The 19204-nt window shown below is 42.1% G+C and overlaps 1 protein-coding gene and 1 non-coding gene across 9 annotated transcripts; both read left to right on the top strand.

The window, feature by feature from the left end:
* The first annotated feature begins 3608 nt into the window (after positions 1–3608).
* LOC110089268 (zinc finger MYM-type protein 1) lies at positions 3609–18691 on the top strand. Of its 8 annotated transcripts, none has more exons than XM_072998997.2 (4): positions 3609–3845; positions 7261–10271; positions 16991–17025; positions 17945–18691. In XM_072998997.2, exon 2 carries the CDS (start codon positions 7327–7329, stop codon positions 9892–9894), a length of 2568 nt encoding a protein of 855 aa, XP_072855098.2. In that variant the 5' UTR covers positions 3609–3845; positions 7261–7326; the 3' UTR covers positions 9895–10271; positions 16991–17025; positions 17945–18691. The 8 variants fall into 8 exon arrangements, with proteins under 8 accessions (XP_072855098.2, XP_078249918.1, XP_072855096.2 ...); XM_078393792.1 differs by having other exon boundaries at positions 16991–17031; XM_072998995.2 differs by lacking the exon at positions 3609–3845 and adding an exon at positions 3895–4021.
* Positions 17318–17399, top strand: LOC140707236 (small nucleolar RNA SNORD87). The gene has a single exon (XR_012087156.1). It is a non-coding gene; the product is annotated as a small nucleolar RNA SNORD87 (small nucleolar RNA).
* Positions 18692–19204: the final 513 nt, after the last annotated feature.

Genomic DNA, 19204 nt, shown 5'->3' with positions numbered 1-19204 from the left:
TCAGCTGGGAAGGACTTAAACAAACAAGGCATCACTGCAGATAATAACCTGTCTCATGTTGCCACCTTCCCAACCTTTACTATTGGCAAGAACATGAATAAAGTATTCTTCACTGACTTTAAGGCACTCGTCCCTTGGAAATGTGGGAGATACTCCTTCAGCTTCTTGGATTTCAGGATGTGTATAGAAATGCCAGTAGTAAGACTCAGGCTCAAAGAAGAGGCTTTTATTGCACAGAACGTGGCATTTTATATGGGGTCTGCTATTTGTGACCTTCTCTTGTTTTCCTACCGCTGGCTCTTTCTCACTCTCTCCTCTTAGAACTATGTAAGAAGGCAAAAACTGAATAGGGACACAAAGTGTTTTGATTTGTAGTGACAGGAGACCTGTCTGGAAGCATACCTAAGTCTTTCTGATGCCGATGCTTGTCTCCTTCTGGGAGTTATATAACACTAAATGTGCTTCTCTTGAATGAATTTATTTGCTTCTTTTCTCTGATGATGTGTGTTTAACAGTAAAGTGAAAAACAGACAATACACCAGAACCCTAGCATGACATGTAAAAGATGTAAGCAGCTTTGTAGCTTGGATCTAGCAGAAACATATGTTTGGTAATTTAATATTACTTGTGCTTATCCCTGTCTTAAGTGTGCTACGTATTTAGGGGAAAGAGCTTATTTCTATGCAAGGACCTGTGTTATATGCTTTCTAGACAAGGTACACATTCCAGAAAGTGGAGCTTGCATGCACAGCTAGTTTAGCTAAAATATTGGCATGAAAGCTTCAGTGGTTAGAATTAAAAATGCAGCAAGAGTTATTTTCTTTTATTGTATGCATGTATTATCCATGTTTTTACAGAATGATGCCTTAAATAATATTTATATTAAATGCTTTGAAAAGTGCTATGATTTGTCAAAAGCAAAGAGGAGCAAATGCTCCCTGACAAGCCATGAAAATCAAATACATCTGAAAGAAACGTGTGGGAAGTGTCAGAGTATGGTACAAGTTTACTGATGATTTTAACAGAGCTTTCAAGATTAGGTGTATCTTGAAACAGAAACAGCTCACTGCTACTTGATTTAGCAATTCCTGTAGCTTAGCCAATAATAATTTATAATTAAATTTAGCTGGCACAGCCTCCCCTCTCTTCTGTCTCAAGGACTGGGTGTGTGCTCCCTTCCAAATGTTACCAGACAGCAGCTCTACTCATCCTCATCTATGCTGGCTAGGCCCAGTTTTTTATATTATTTCACAGGCAAGATCCTATGGGCCATTTACACTTTTCCAGAGGGATGTCACATAAATTGTGGCAGTAAATTGCCAGTCAGATAAAAAGTGCTGGTTGTGTTCCTGGGTTTGGAAGAACTGGTCTTTAAACCTTGATGTGACTTTCTCGCCTCTCCAAGTGTAGTTTTCACCTACTAACTTGAAAATAAGAAAAAAATGCTTGCCCCTACCATAAAATCTCAGACCTCCATCTCATGACAGCAGGGCCTTCCAGACACAATGGCAATAGCACACCTTCCATTTCTAGATAGTTGGTTTGCATCCATCTCAACTAATTTATTTGCCGTCAACATTTAAGCAATTCATGTTTTGGAATATATAGTACATGATTCCTTGGCATGTGAATAGAGAAAAAATAATTTTTATCAAACCAATCCATAATTTGGAATAAATCACCATTTATAATTTCATTTTTATTTTATTCCTTCCAACTCCAAGTGTTTATTTTGGACAAAGGCTTCTCTGTTCTCTGTAGTCTCTAAGGAACAAATGGTGACTGGCAGAGAATATATTAATGCAAAAATATTTAACTGGAGGGTATAGTATTGTAATTACAGTTTACAAGCCAAACACACAATTTGGGAGACTATTTCAAACATACTGCTTGCATATATTTAAAATCCGTATATATGCGTTTCCCTTTGCTCCGTTCATGGAAGCATGTTTCATTTAGTCTTCTAAAATACCATCCTGAGGAAAGTTAATGTAAAAATAATAAAAAGCTTTATAAATTTATATGAATTACATTTCTATGAATCAGAAGCCAGATTTATTTAAAAGATTTGTGTCAACATTTTACACAGTTGGTTAAAGGGTAATTTGAGACATTATTACGGGGAAAGCCAGGTTTTACAATGGTATTTTGAATAGAAATACATAGTCTGATACAACAAACACACCAAAGTTGTACTTAAAACATTTTATTTATCACTTATTCCCTGTTTAACATTTACAGAAAATACACAGAATAAATGCACTTTAGAAAACAATACAGGGAGAAAAGGGATGGGCCAAGAGGGATTGATCTTCTCCTAATACCTCTATGGGAAATAAAAACACATTATTCTGTCCACCCATGCCTCATGCTTTACATTGCCACCAATTAAGTTCTGTGCACACATTTTTGAGTGAACTTGTGGACTGATGTCAGATGGAATCTGCAAGACGATTCTCCCTTTCTCTCTCCATGTCCTGATAAAGGAAAGTGATGAGCTAGGCAGAGAAATTATTTTTACTCCATATGTCTGAAGAAATGGACTTGTCCATGAATCCTCATGTTAAAAAATAACAATCTTCAAGGTGCCACAGGTTTTTTATCTTTTCAATTATTTTATTTATTATTTTAATTATTTTAAAACTATTATTTATTCCCCCCCCAGGTTTTGTTGGATATGCTTGCACACACTAACACAGCTACTTCTTCTAAATATATTTCTGAAGAAAAACCACTTACAACTTGTTGATAGTGGAGAGAAGAGTCCCAAAAGTTCGTAACAGATGGCTTGTTTCTTAGAGGTAAATTAGAAAAAGTGGAGGCTGCCTTGGAGGTGCCGTTTTTCAAGCTACACCTCAGGTAGCTGTGGCTTGCAAATCACACCCCAGCTCCTCAAACAAAGAAACCCAAGCATGATGCACATACCCTTCCCACATGACCTTTTCCAGAAGGTACATGTTTCTATTTGGGTGGGGGAAGAGGGCAACACAAAAAAAACAGAGCCCTCCATCTGGGAGTCAGGGTGAAATTTTAGCTAACCCACTGGGTAGTGCCAGCTGGAGCCAAATTAAAAAACATGTGGCTAGTGGCTGGAAATAGGTTTTCCCTCAGTTTGCAGTCCTGCTCGGCAGATGTTGCGAGTCCACCTTATTTTCTTGTTGGCGGAGGGAGGAGTGGGCTTTTTCTGGGTATTTTCGTAGTTCCGAAAAAAACGAGGAGCTCTGTGGTCCTTATGCAATATAATGTAGGAGTAGGGGATCCCTTTATTAGACCACTAAAAAATTATACACTTGGAATGCTTTCTGGATCAAAGGCCATTTCCTCAGACATGCTCATTGGTGGGATTGCCGGTAAAGAGGACTAGCTTCAATATCTGTTTTCCTTACTTGAAACTGACTGGGCCAGCGTCCCCTGCACAGCCTACACAGTACTGTATCTCCATTTCCTTCCCCGCTTTCCACTTCCAGCAACTGCTGGACATGAAGCGCGCGTTCAAACGAACCGCTCCTCCTTCACCGGGGAGATCGAAGAGTGGACTACGAGCCCCACAATGCTCCGCGCGGCCGCATTTTCAGGCGCTCATCGGCCAACCCGCCCTAATTCCGCATTCTACCACCAGAGGGCGTGTGGTTCCCGCCGTAGACAACAAAGGTGTGGAACGCTGTTGGGACACGTTTTTTGGAAACATCTTGAGATAGTCCGTAAATTCTGGACAATAAGTCGACCTCAGTATCTTATTTTTTTAAAAAAAAAATGTCTTTGAAGAGGATGATATCCGGGCGCTTCGTTCTTTTGAAAGTGGGCTTTAGAGAACGAAGACCAGAGCGCTGGAGGGGAAAGGTCGGGTAAGTGTCACGCGGTTTGTTATTGAGGTTTCCATCCGCCGCCCGCGCCGGATCGTTTCCATTGCAGAGCAGAGCCATGCGGCTTCCGGCGCTAAGCCGTCTGGGAGCGTGAAGGCGTTTCATGGGGGGGTGTGTGGGGGGGGGGAAAGAGTCGGTGTCTTGATCCCCGAGGCAAGGTAGGCAGGAAGGAAGGCTAGGCAGGTGCGCGCGCGCGCTCGGGATGAGCTGGCGGCGGGGAAGGAGGGGAGCAGGTAGGCCTTGCGCCTCGGATCTTGCCTGAGAGGCGGGGCCGCCTGACCCGGCGGGTTATTCCCCCGAGGCCGGTTGGGGTCCCCTCGCTCCCCATCCTGACTCCCGTATTATACCTCCCGGTCCCGAATTATACCTCCCGGCGGTCTCCAGAGGGCGAGGGGACCCCGGCCTTCCGTGAAAGGGCGACAGGGGCTCCAGCCCGGGGGCGGCTTCGGAGGGCTTTCTTTCAAGGCCACGTTCGCCCACGCGGCGCCTCCAGAGGGCGGCTTGTTTCGGGATCGAGGCGGCCGGCCCGCTTCTGCCTGGATCGCCCCCCCCCCCTTATCCCGCCGCAGAGGAGGAAGCGACCGTTGCTCAGGGTCCGCCGCCAGATGGGGGTGAGTGGGGTATGCGTGTGCGCGAAGGGGGACCGCCGAGCAGAGCGGTTAAGGCCCCGTTGCAGATCGCCCCTGCCACCCACTCCCGGTCTCCCGCTCTGGATATAAGGAAATCTCTGCCGCCCGTCCAGAGAGAGAGCTTTGTACCCCCACGGGTACCCCCACGCCGTTTGCCTCGCTTAGCGCATTGCTAAAGACTGGTCGAAGATCGGTGGTCGGTGGCGTAATATTGTTCCCTCTCTGTAGAATGAGGGAATTGAGCCACCTGGGATTTTTCAAAGTAACATGCCACCTCATCCCACTTCAGTAGGCAGGGCACCACCCCTTCCTGGATAGCGCAGAAAAACTGTGGATAAGAGACCCAAAAATTGATGGGATATGTCCATACCAAGTCTGCTGGCCTGATGTGAATTCAGACTTAGGTTGCAACACCATCTACCAGCTGACATTTGCAACCTCAGTCTGAACTTGCCTCAGGCCAGAAGATTTGGCACTGACCTTGGCCATTAATTTGGGGGCCTTTTATCTACAGTTTTTCTGTACTGCCCATGAAGGGGTGGTGTCCAGCTTGATGAAGTGGGATCTTCTCCACGAAAGCTAGCAGTTTGTTTAATTTTTTTAGAGGTTCAATTAAAGGCATCACCCTGTTCTTGCATCTGTGTAATGGTGAAGACTGTACTGCCTTTTCCTAATTCTTTTGTCACCTCTGCCTTGTTTGGGGGATCAGTTTCTTTGAGGCAGTGGAGCTTCACCACCACAGAGACACTGATCACTTCTGCATGTATGAGGAGGAACTGCCACATTCTCTCATTTGCTCAGCTGCATTCCTGCTGATTAGCCCACATTAGACATTTGGGTCAGATAAGCCATATCCTTCCATTTGGAAGGCAAGGCAAGTTAGAGATGGAGATAGGCACGGGTTGCTGTTACCTGTTATCTCTTACCTGCAAGCCCCACCTACCCTCCTGAAGTTAAAAGGATTGGAGCCACCAAAAGTCAATAGGGAAGTAAAAGGACACCTTGATTATGCTTTTTCTTGCCTAGTAATGTGGGGACTGGGAACCATTGGGTTTCCCGATTTCAGGCCACATTTGTGGCACCTGGGAGAGGAGTGCTGGTCAGTCAGAGGATGAGACACCTGCTGTTAAGTGAGCAGTTCCCTCCAGTGGCAGCTGATGCCTGTTGTTTTAAAAGCTTATACATTCCTGTGTTTCTTAGGATTTCAACCCCCACCCAACACATGGGGTCCCTCCCAGCTCATACTCAACAGAGTGTGAGGCTACAGTGGTGGAGATGTGCTACAGATTTATATGCAGGGAGCCATTGTTGTTAGTATAGCTTTGTTAGTAAGCCTCCAGAAGTTGCTTATTTGCATAAATTTAATACACCTTATAAGACAGGGTCTCTTGTGTGGGAAACCCAAGGGAAACTGAGAAGGCTAGAAATACTTGCCTCCTGTATTTTCTGCTTCCCCACCATAATATTTGGCACTCTACTCTTCCCCACTTTCTTAAAGGGGTCCACATTTTTCAAGCTTTCCCCTCCCCTTAATAAGTGCTGTTCCTCAGGAGTGCAAATTGAGGATTGAGTTGGCTGTAGTCACATAAAATATTTTCATTTGGTTTAATGGATTTTGAGTTGATTATGAAATAAGTATAGCTTGAACTGACTTCAGCTATAAATGCTGAAAGTGGAGAAAGTGGCTCTACTTTGTAGTCATTATAGAAGCAAATCAGGGTGGTAAAGTGCTCAGCTTTAGCACTTTCTGTACTGTTTTTGGAGAAAACTTTTTTTCTGCAATCAGTATGGAAGGTGATCAGGCGAACAAAGCAGAAAGCTTGCTACATACTTTGAGAGGCTGACAGTTCTGCTGGAAGGAACTTGATGCAGTGGTGCCTTGACTTACGACCATAATCTGTTCCAGAAGATGGACGTAACAAAATGGTCATAAATCAAAGCATACATTCCCATAGGAATGCATGGGAATGCAGTTAATCTGTTTCAGCAAAAAAAATAAAATAAAATAAAATAAAAATAAAACAATGCAAACCCCATAGGGGTTGCAAAAATAAAAATAAAAAATAAAAAAACCCACCAAAACACCAAAAATAAACAGAGCAAGTCCCATGCTAGAACTGCAAAAAACCCCACTAAAAACAACAACACAGCGCAGAAACATAACCCCCCACACCTAAGACCACCCTGCAAAACCCACCCAGAACAGTTTTTAAAAAGCAAAAAGCATCTTACCTTAGCAGGCTTCCTTCGGCAGTGCCTCCGGGAGCCTGGATCAAGGCCCCTTCTGCCCTCATGCCGAGGAGAGGCGAGGAGCACCAAGGCCCGACGCAGCCGCCCCAGCGAGCAGCTACTGGACCCGGAGCAGGAGGTAGCGTCAAGCACCCCTGGTGGGCAAGCTACCTACTGCTCAGGGACTCGGCAGCGGCCCTGCGGAGGGAGGTGAGAAGTGCCAAGGGACACCCCCTTGCCGCCTCCCCCCACCGCTGCCTCCCTTTCCCTCACCGTTGGGGCAAAAGAGCTACAAAGAAGCAGCCTCTTCGCCACCAACAAATTGAATTTCCTGCCTTTTCCCCCTGCCTTTTTTTTGTTTGGTACTCGAAACTCCAGCTGCAAGTCGAAGCAAAATTTTGTTGCCAGAGCTGGTTGTAAGTAGGGACGGTCGTAAGTCAAGGCACCACTGTACATACCATTTCATGAAATTCTCCTTTTCAAATGACAGATGTTTAAAGTCAGACTTAAGCAGCCAGATTTTTACTTGCTTTTTACAGATACAGCCAAGTTTGTGCTCCGTTCTCTATTCCTTCCTTCGTAAGTACCATTAGCTTGGAGAAGCCATGTCTGATGGAAGGAAGCATCTTTCTGGTGCAGCAAAGAGAAAGAGGGAAGTAAAGGTGGCATTCCCATCAAAACAGAAAGAAACTCTCCTGACTGTTCTAACAGTTGATACTCAGAATGAATCTTTCACAGAGGGTGATGAGCTTGCAAGTGTTGACTGTGAGAAGGCTATTGTTCTTCAGGATAATCAGGCTGCAGATGAATTGACAGCTGCTGCATCCACATCTGGAATGGATGTAGAGGTGCACATACTTGGAAAAGATTGCAGAACAGATCCGAGTATGGTGGACCAGCTTGTTACAGCTGCTACAGAGTTCAGTGCATCAATTTTGGATGATCCAGGACTTTGGATGGATGTGAGTAATGACATGAGAGATTTCCTTGTACTAAATGGGCCACGGCAAGTGAAAGTCTTCAGTTTCCCAAAAGATTCTGTAAAGAGGAGCTTCCATCGCATGTATTATTGGCGTGAGCTGCCAAATGGTGACAAATTGGAGAGACCATGGCTGATGTACTCAAAGACCCAGAATGCTGCATATTGTTTTTGCTGCAAACTGTTCCAGCCCAACACATTGTCTGCATTATGTTCTAATGGAACAAAAGACTGGAGAAATCTGGCGAGAAATTTGGCAAGTCATGAAAAAACATCGTATCACCAGAGAGCATTTTGTAACTGGAAGGAACTTGAGGGGAAGCTAAAGTTAAAAGTTAATTTAGATGATAAAGATCAGGAGAAGATTGCATCTGAGACCAATCACTGGCAGAATGTTATGAAAAGGCTTGTTGGTATTGTTAGAATACTTGCTACTCAGAATTTACCACTGTGTGGGAGATCAGATCAGCTCTTTGTGCCTGACAATGGTAGCTTCCTTAAAATTGTGGAGTTGATGGGAGAATTTGATTCTGTACTTAAAGAACATCTGAGAAGAGTAACTACAAAGGAAATTCACAGTCACTATCTGGGGAAAACAACTCAAAATGAGATAATCCACTTAGTGGCAACAGAGGTAAAACAAAAGATTTTGGCACTCCTTAAGTCTGCAAAATACTATTCCATCATTCTAGACTGTACCCTTTACAACAGCCATATTGAACAAATTACTTTAGTGGTTCGTTTTGTAACAGCAACAGAAGCAAGCAGTAGTGTTCCTGCAGAAGTGAATGTTCGAGAACATTTTCTAGAGTTTATTGATGTAGATGATACCAAAGGAGCTGGAATGGCAAATGTGCTACTTAGAAAGCTGGAAGAAATGGGAATTGCTATAATGGATATGAGAGGACAGAGTTATGATAATGGAGCTAATGTGAAAGGGAAGAATAGTGGGGTACAAACACTGCTGCAGGAATTAAATCCTCGAGTATTTTCTGTCCCATGCAGTTCCCATTCATTAAACTTGGTAGTCACTGATGCAGCTTCAAGTTTTACTGAAGGTGTTGAATTTTTTAATGCAATTCAAAGTATCTATATTTTTTTCTCTGCTTCACCTCATCGCTGGGAAGTATTAAAGCAATATGTGGGAATTTCCCATCTTAGTATGAAACCTCAGAGTGGCATAAGATGGGAAAGTTGCATAGAGGCAATAGAGGCTATCCGACAGCAGGTTGGGGAAGTATATGATGCCCTAAGTGCTGTTATAGAAGATGGAGCTTTGACAGGAGCTGCTCATAGCAAAACACAGATAGAGGGGGAGAGGATTGCTAGAAATATGTGCAACTTCAAATTTCTGTGTAGTTTAGTTTTGTGGCATGATATATTGTTCGAAATAAATGTTGTAAGTAAGAGACTCCAGGATGTTAATCTTGATATAACAGGGGTAGTAAAGCAACTTGATAAAACAAGGTCGTATCTTCAGTGTTACTGGTCAGATGAAGGGTTTGAAAATGTTTTGAAAAGTGCTGAAAAGTTGGCAGAGGAGCTTGATATTGATGCTGATTTTCCACCTTTACAACATACTAAATCTCGCCATGTCACAGGTTTGGGTTATGAAGCGCACATCACAGATCCCAAACAACATTTCAGAGTTAAATTTTTTAATCAAGTTTTAGCCTGTACTATCCAGTCAGTTGAAGAACGTTTCTTGCAGCTGAAAGAACACAGCACTTTGTTTGGGATGCTTTATGATATAAAAAACATCAATGAAACTAGATCTGAAGAATTACGTCAGCAGTGTGGGGCACTAGAAAAGATCTTGACTCATGGCAAATTGCGTGATATTGATGCAAATGATCTATACGATGAGTTGAAAGCACTCTCCAAATATGTTTCTGTGGGCTCAACACCAAAGGATGTTTTGGAATATGTTTGTTCAAGAAAGATGATAGTCCTCTTTCCGAATGCTTTTATTGCTCTACGCATACTTTTAACACTTCCTGTAACTGTTACCACTGGAGAGTGTGGTTCTTCCAAGGTGCAGCTAATAAAAACACACCTGTACTCCACAGTGATGCAGGATAGAATAGATGGACTTGCAACTCTATCAGTAGAGCATGAGCTGGCTCAAACTATTGACCTTAAAGAAGCAGTTCATATCTTTGCAACCAAGAAGGCACAGACATCACCATTTTGATCAATATTTCTATGGGTAATAAAGGAGCAGTTCATATCTTTGTAATCAAGAAGGCGCAGAGCTCACTATTTTGATAATTTTCAAAATAAGCTATTTTCTATGCTGACTAGAAATGTTAAGTGCTACTTGGAAACATTCAAATTAGCTGATGTTTTGAAAGCCCATGTTCATTCCTGTCTCTTTTCACCTGGCAGTGCAGAGCACAATTGTGATACAGATGATCACTCTGGGAAGCTTGCATTAAACATAGCCCCACTTCTTTCTCATGCGTGCATACTCATCCTTTTAAAGAGTTTCCAGCTCATTCTGTTCTTGAGAACCAGCCCTGACCATATCTCTTCACTGAAACCCAGTCTAGTGCCATCATTTAGTTCTTGGTGAGTATGAACATCTTCATCAGATTGCTTTAAAGAGTGTTTTTATAAGTAAGACTGTGTCTTGATCTTTGTAGCAAGCCTTTTTTAATATTTGGAGGAGAGTGATATTTAATACTTCTGGTGGCAAAGAATTTTGAGCTGACCATCAGGAATTGGACATTTTATTTTGAATCTATTGCTGCTGGACAGAACCTCTAGTGGGCTTTTTCTGCATCTCAAGATGCAAAGTTTGGTGTTTTGATTAGCCAGATGCATTGATGACTTATTGGGTCTTTTGCATAGCAGCTGTTTCTGTATGTGTATAGTAATGAAAGCTGCTGCTGCAGTAACTAGAACTGTGCCCCAAAGAGTACATAGGTCTCTTTTTTTTAAATTTGGCCTGTTTCGTATGTTAGACACTCCAGATAGCAGCTTGATGAGAAAGCATAACTAATTAAAGCTTCTTGTCTAAGATGTGCAAGTTGGTCTTAGTTGCATGTTAAATTGCATAATACAGTATACACTAGCTGACGTAAGTGTTTATCTATGAAGTTTGAGACATTTCTGCTTGTGTGTGGTGGATGTCCTTGTTTTCCATCAACTTCTTTTGATTTCCATCAGCCTGTCTTCTGATACAGTCTCTGATGGTCTTTTGACCCTCAAGAATGGCTTTCAGACAGGCATAGTGTAAGGCGGGAGAGAGAGACACCCCTCTCTCGGGAGTGCCGTCCCTCCCGCCAACTGCTGAGAAAGAGCCAGACTCCACCAGTTCCCTCACGCCGGAAGACAAGACCTCCTGGACATGACCTGGGGAATTTGGAGGGAAATTTGAAAGGACTAACGATTACAGAACCCGCAAATACCTTGGCGGGCACGGGAGAAAAAAGGCGGGAAGTAGTGGAGGTGGGGTTGAGGGATATAAGGGGAAAGGAGAGTTGCCAGTAGGCTGGGAGTGGATCTGGGTAGAAGATCCATACACGGGAAAGACAGAGAAACTCTGTGTCCCTAAGGAAGAAGCAGATGCCCGGAGGAGGCATAAATTAAGCCCTAAACCATCTTACTGGAGTGAGTGAGAGACTAAGGAGTGGAGGAGGAAGTTGAGAGAGGAAAGAGAGAAAGTGGAAAGAGAACAAAGGGAGAGGTTAGAATGGAGAATTTGGGAGAATCAGCAGAGAGAATTCCTGGAGTCCCGTGGGAGATGGGGGAACCCCCCCCCCCAGGGAGTGTGACTGGGTGGACGTTCAAGAGGAAGACACTATCCCCCTACTGGAAGGAGAGGAGGGATTACTCCTGAACCCTGGTACCCCACCGGAGTGGCCTGGACCCTAGAATAGCCAGGGTAAGAACCCTTTCAAAGTGGAGGACTGGAATCCCCCTTCAAACCTGTTGTCTAAAGGGGAGAACATTTGGAATGCTTTTGTTGACACTGGACTGTTGTTAAATACCCCAATAAATGTTATCCCCATTTCTAAACCAAGGAGAGTGGGTGCATTCTTTGAAAAAAAGTTGGAGCAAACTACTGAACCCTCACACATAGGTAACTGCCCCCTATTTTACAATTAGAATACAGTGGTACCTTTCAAGACAGTTACTCCTCAAAACGACGAATCCGCATGATAACAATGTTTTGCGGCAGCCATTTTGCCTTGCAAAACAGTGATTCCTATGGGGGAATTTTGCTGGATGCCGATTTGGTCTGTGCTTCGCGGACCATTTTTGCACAACACGATGATTTAGAACAGCTGATTGGCGGTTCGCAAAATGGCTTCCCTAGGGGGTGATCCTCGCAAAAGGGATGTTTTCAGGCCCGTTTTTCGCAAAACAGTTGATCGGCGGTTCGCAAAGCAGCTTTCCTATGGCCGATCTTCGCTAGATGACAATTCTTCCCCATTGGAACGCATTAAACAGGTTTCAATGCATTCCAATGGGGAAATGCTTTTCGCTAGACAATGATTTTGCTAAACAGCGATTTCAGTGGAATGGATTATCATCGTCTAGCGAAGCACCACTGGACTAATAATCCTTGAGATCCAAGTTAAAATGTAAGAAGAATTCTCAAAATCAGGTACAAGCAAATGTTAGGTTTGTAGAATCTATGTCATTTGAAACCGTAAGATTCACGAGCAGGAAATACTTCTCTTTTACCCCAAACTATTCTGACTTTTTGAACCGAATTTAAAGGGCAGGATTTTTTTCCTGTAACCATTGCACATTGGAAACTTCCCATTCTGCTGCAACTCATGTAGAAAACAGTAGATCCATCTACCTCTGCCTGCCCACCTAGGGTATAGGCCTAACTAGCCAAGAAGCCTGAGTACCTGCAGAACTGACAGAAGGGTAGCTCAGACTATGTTGAATCCGGACTCTTTCCAGGCTAGGAATGTTGACAGTTATTTAGGAATACAGTGGTTCCTCGCTTAGATTAGACCACTGCAACGCGCTCTACGTGGGGCTTCCTTTGAGGCTGCTGCGGAAACTACAGGTGGTGCAGAATGCGGCGGCCAGACTTCTTAGTGGTGTGAAAAAACACCAACATATTTCACCCACTCTGGCCGCATTGCATTGGCTGCCCATCCACTTCCGCATCGACTTCAAAGTGTTGATGCTTACATATAAAGCCCTAAACGGTTTAGGGCCTCGATACCTGGCGGAACGCCTACTCCCACCAAGATCTACCCGTGTCACCCGCGCAAGCCAGGAGGTGAGGCTGAGGAGCCTAATGCCGAGGGAGGCCCGGAAAGAAAAGACAAGAAATCGGGCCTTCTCGGCGGTGGCTCCTCGCCTCTGGAATAACCTCCCTCCTGACATTCGCGCGGCTCCCTTGCTGGGCATTTTCAAAAAACAACTAAAAACATTCTCCTAGTGTTTGTCCCATCTTGCTGAAAGTCTTTATGTAATTGTTTTTAATCATATTGTTGCTTATGCTGCTGTAAGCCACCTAGAGTAGTCTTAATTGATTAGATAGGCGGGATATAAATTAAATAAATAAATAAATAAATAAATTAACAGTGATAATCCATTCCAGAAAAATCGCCGTTAAGCAAAAACATCGTAAAGTGGAAAAAAACCATTGAAACGCATTGAAACCCCTTCAGTGCGTTCCATTGCGGTCAAAACTCACCATCCAGCAAAGATCCTCCATAGGGCAGCCGTTTTCGCTGCCTGTCTTGAGAAGAATCCGTCCCAGAAAACAGCGGGGAGCCATTTCGTTTACCCGGTGGCCATTTTGAAACCGCCAATCAGCTGTTTTAAAATCGTCATTTTGCGAAGAATCGGTTCTCGAAGCAGGGAACAGATCATCGCAAAGTGAAAAACCCGATTTAGACCATTGTTTTGTGATCGCAAAAAGATTGTCGTAATGCGGTTTCGTCGTAATGTGGCACAATCGTAAAGCGAGGCACCACTGTACCCTGATCTTGGTCTAAGCTTGTGCTGGGATAATGGCCCTTTGTTTAAAAGGGGTTGGATCTGGTCTGAACGTTTCCCCTTCTCAGCCCCCATTTTGACTCTTCTGCTGGCTGTTCTTATTACAGCAGTTGTGTTGTCAGATTTGAGATTGGCCAGTAGAAAATGGTGCCAGCATAAGGGCATTTATGCCAGCACAATACACTTCTGCCCTTTCGAAATCATTATAGCTGGTATATGGAGTTTGATTTACAGTCGTGCCTCGCGCAACGGTCGCTCCGTAGAGCGATGAATCCGCGCAACGATGCTGTTTTTGCAATCACAAACGCGATCGCAAAACGGCACCTAGATAGGGGGAAAATCACAGAGTGAAGGTCGGTAAGCGGTTCGCTTACCGACCTTTGCTTTGCGACCCGCCCATCAGCTGTTGGGTGGGTCCAAAATGGCCGCCGCACGCCCCAAAATGGCCGCACGCAGCATTTTCACGCCCTCGTTCAGCGAGGGGAGGGCGCGAAAATGGCTGCCGGCCATCCAGGAACATCGCACAACGGTGAGTATTCGGCCGAATTGGAACGCATTAAACGCTGTTTAATGCGTTCCAATGGCTTTTTACTTTCCGTTGAGCGATGTTTCACACAGCGAGGGTTAATCCGGAACGGATTAACCTCGCTGTGTGAGGCACCACTGTACACTATTATGTGTCTTCATATATTATTAAGAATTGAAGCAATTTGATTCTGGATAAAGTATGCTTCCAGTAGTCTTTTCCAAATATAAACATCTACACTCAAAATAGTAGATTGTCCTATTCTAAAATATGAGTTTATGATGTGTTCAAAACAACTTATTTATATATTGGCTGAAATCCTGTTCTGCAGCTATATCTGCATAGCTCTTTTGAGTTTCACAAGTGCAGGAGAAAATCATGCCAAGGCCAAAGTGATATTCAGTGTAGACTTCTGCAGGTGTCTTGTGCAACAGTCACGCTGTGACTCATATGATCAACTGCACAATCAAGTTGCACCGTGCAGACTACCCAGGCATGGTTCCAGGCACATAATTTAATGTTATTCCAGTTTAATCAGACAATGTAGTTTCAGTTTGGTAGGATCAGCTTTTGTTTAAAACAGTTAAAGCATAACAGTACCAGCTTGACATCTGTAAATCTGAAAAGTTGAAGATTAGTAAAATTAAATTTAATTTTTAACATGCACTGTACTGTTAGTACCTCTCACCTCCATATATGTCTCTCATATCTACAGTATATTTATTGTAAAAACGGTTGTACATTGACACTGGGCTGTTAATACTGCTTCTTTTTAAAAAGTGAGTATGTAATGTTACGAAGCAATATTTCTTTTAACTGAAAGTGAAATTGCTAGTTCTCCTTTTCCTTTTTAGATGTTTTGTAAAATTTACCAAGGTTTTAATTAGGCAATCTAGTGAAGGAGAAGGGGGGGGGAATTTCCCAGTATTGATTATTTTGAGTTATTTGAAGTCCTTCTAGTTATCAGAATGATGATGAATTAAGACAGCTAAAGATCATTACAGTAGGTGACATCTTCATAAATCAGAAGCACCAGCTGGGTGTCTCCTTCTAATGATAAATTGCTTCTTTTTCAGTGGAGAGGAAGGTTAGAGGGTCATCTTACAGCCCTGGCCCCTGCCCTTTTCACTGTGCAGCCATGTATTTAAGTCTAAGGATTCCATTTTATTGAAGCTTTTGGTTTGATGGGGCTGGGACATACCATGCATTTAGTTCTCAGTTTGAACTGAGCCTGGAGGGAATATGTTCTGCTTATTCAGATAGCTGAGTTCTCAAAATAATGGAAGCTGTAATCTTTAACCTTAGTTCATCTTTCATACTTTTCAAAAAGGATTGATTTAAAAAACCCCAGTGATTATTCTTTGGAAACAGTGCCTTGGTAAAATCTGTTCACTTTGTGTAGAGGCCCTCTTTGGTGTGCTTTTTTAAATGGATTAATCTTTTTATGATTAGAATATAGATGCTCACGTGTTGAGAAAGGCAAGACAACAAATTACTGTAATAATTTCAGCCAGTGAGAGCATTTGCTTTTGATTGAACAATAGTAGCATTTGGCAAAACTAAAAAATGATTTTTGTGTTGATGTTTGTGTGTGTGTGTGTGTGTGAGCAAAATTTCTCAATGTGTTTGTATACTTTTCATCAGATGCTTTCATTAGAGCTAATATGCGTCTATACCCTTGGTTTCGAATCATTTGTCTGTGCCTGACTTTCTTGTTCAATTTGTGAGAGTTCTGAATATATTAATTTTCTTGATAGTTTCAGCTAAAACACTGAAATATCTTGTCAATATGCTAATTCTGCAAACTAAGATCTAGCTGCAGCTGCTAGGAATAGCCAATAACAGCCTTAGGAAGTAGTTTTCAGAAGGCCCAGTCAACCAAGAGTGAAATACTAATATGTTTCTATTTTGCAATTATATCTGCTTTTTAATTGTATGGAAGAAATTGGGAGGGGTATCTTGTAGTTCCTGCATGTTTCTGGAATAGGATCGGTGTCATTGCGTACATCCTAGCCAGTAGTATGTTTCAACGGGTAAGTCACATTGAAGAATGCATTTTGGCTGTGAATGGAAAGCAGTGATCTGTTTATTTCAAAGGTAAAATCAGTTGAGAGACACACACAATTTGTGTCTGGGGTGTAAATAAGAGCATTTTTAATGACATAAAACTGTTATAAGTATAGCATCCTGTGCTTCCTGCTTCACATGTTCATGTTACATGCAGCTTTCACCAGTTGTAGTGCAAAATATTATTTGAGGGTTCAAATAAGACATTATGTGCTGGAGAACATCTTGTGCTGGAAGTATCCTCATGTGCTGGAGGTATCCTCAGGTATATCCACAGAAAAGCATTGATTAAAGGTAGACCTGAGCAAGCTGCCCTGAGCTGTTAAAGCACTTTGATTTTTCAGGAAATTAAACAGTAGTGCAGTTCTGAAAAACAGACATGATAAAATGTCTTGGGACATCAAGAGCAAGGCAGTGGTGATGATAGTTGCTAACTTCTTTATATGCATATGTACAGCTATTGAAGTTTTGTGTAACAGTAACAGCAAGATCAGAGTTTTGGGCTGTTTCCGGCTTGTACTCCTGACCGTGACCTGAAACACAAAACAAAAATGTATTCATGTGTATCCATTCTGTGTGCAAGAAAACAGAAGGATGGAAATACTGAGTATTTCCTTGTTCTTAAATTTGTGTAAAATTCTGTCATGAAGGACAATACTATGTATAGTAAATCTTATCAGGTTGTTTTTATCTCCAAGTGTTTTATTTTTTGTTTCTTTAGAGCAATCAAGATGCCATGTTGACTCTACAATAGAGGTAAGGGTGAGTGTTGCTCTTTTATCCTAACCCACAGCAAGGGGGTTTACTAAAATCATATCTCAATAGATGAAGGCTTACTAATTTTTTTAAATAATATACTTTCATTGTCATTTTTGTTGAACCCTGCTAAGAGGATGATGATGCTTCATGCAGCCTTACTTTGTTACAAAAATACTTTTGCTTTCTTTTCTGTCTACAGAAATAATAGTGTTTTCAAGCCTTTGTGAACAAAATATTTTAATGTAAAAATATGACTTTTTTAATGGTTTGGATTTTATAGAACAGTATTGCTGGCACAGTGATGATTTTTTTGCCGTTTACCCATCTGAATGAATATTGATGTGGTTATTTCCTAATTCTGAGATGCCAGTAAATCTTTAAATAAACTCGATAACCAAATTTATTAGAACAGTAAGATTTTATTAAATATAGTTGTTTCAGCAGTGAATATTTCATTTATGTGTCTTCCTGAATTTACACACATTCAGAAATGTGACCTTGTCATATTTTTTGTTTGCAGCCATGGAAGTGCTGCTTGAAGTCTGAGGTAGTCCTTAATTAAAATTATGAGATGTCAGACTGGAATGTTTGAAGATGTCTTGAAACATCAAGTGTGTATGAAGAAACTAAACTTGACTTTTTTGTGAAAGATTAAGGTTTTTAAAGATAAACAGAATAAGCTGCTTAAATTATGAAAGTGAAGTGAGCGATTCAGTTTGAATGTTGACGAGAGAAGGCAAAAATACGTAAAAATTATGTATTTTAGAATGATTTGAAATGCCATTTATTGTGGAAATCCTGCAAACTTGTCTTATGTAAAACTTTGTTTATTTTGTTTATATTTGTGCCAAGCTAATGCAACAAGATAACTGGGAACTATTTCATTTGACATACTACTTTCTTTTTTTCTTTCCAGGGAGACAAGATGCTACAGTTTCCTGTGTAGAATAATTTTATACTTTTGAAAGAAGCTATGTATTGTGGCTTGATATTGTTTCTGAAACAAGACTTATACAGGATATTTAAGGCCATTCAGCTTTTCCTAAGATAGTATTTTTCAACTTTTTTTCCAAAGACCCTCCTGCAAAATTGATCTGCTTTGCATCCTGTCTCTTTTAAGATATCACGGTCCTTGCATAAAAGTTAGGAGGATAGAAGGAAATTTGCCACCACACTAGACATGATGATACACGTATGCCCTATCCTATAAAAATAAGGTCTTGTTTTATATGTCTCCTTCATTACACTCAAGTCAGTACTTGTATGCCTTATTTTTTCTAAATCATTCCAAATATAAAAAAGTTTATCAGCATTTTAGTCTTCCTTTCCTTAGTGAAAAATTGTGGGACTTTTTGTAGTACAAAAAGCAAAATTTAGATGAAATCAAGTGACTTACAGGAGCTGCATCCTTACATACTTGGATGTACTTGTTTCACCATGTTTTCCTATTCTGTCATTTCATTTTCTCTTTAGTGTTAGTTAATTTATGTGTGAATGAATTTGTATGAAGTTTTAGTAATAGAAAAAGGGTGTGAGGTTTACCTTTTCACATCATCTGTTGAATGACATTTCTGGAACAAAATAAATATATGATTTTTGAATGCTCCTTTTGTAATGTCCTGAACAGCAGAAAAATAAAAGAGTCACACTGTGTTTAAGACAAGTATTATTACTATCACTGTTCTTGAATGCCATCAAGTGACATCTGACTTATGATGACCCTAACAGGATTTTCAGTACAGTGGTGCCCCGCACAGTGACGTTAATCCGTTCCAGGATTAACGTCGCTGTACGAAAACATCACTAAACGGAAAGAAAAACCCCATAGGAACGAATCAAACCCTGTTTAATTCGTTCCTATGGGGCAAAAACTCACCGTTCAGTGAGGATCCTCCATAGGGGCGGCCATTTTCGCCGCCTCGGTAAGCAAGGAATCTCCAGAAAATAGTGGGCCGCCATTTTGGAACCGCCGATCAGCTGGCATTTCCCCCCAGCTGGCCGGCGGGTGTTTCAAAAGTAGCCAGAAGCAGGAGAGGGGGAGCCAAGCGCCAGGCCCTTTCCCTGCCGCCGCCGCTGCCGCCCTGGGAGGAACAAGCCGGCCGGTTGCCGGCTTGAAGAGGAAGAGGAGGAGGTGAAGGGGGAGGAGGAGCCAAGCACCCGGCAGCGCTGGGTCTTT

The sequence above is a fragment of the Pogona vitticeps genome, chromosome 4 (genome assembly GCF_051106095.1).
Source record: "Pogona vitticeps strain Pit_001003342236 chromosome 4, PviZW2.1, whole genome shotgun sequence".
NCBI lineage: Eukaryota > Metazoa > Chordata > Lepidosauria > Squamata > Agamidae > Pogona > Pogona vitticeps.
Note: the sequence above shows the minus strand (reverse complement) of the source record. Positions and strands in the feature narration are given on the sequence as shown.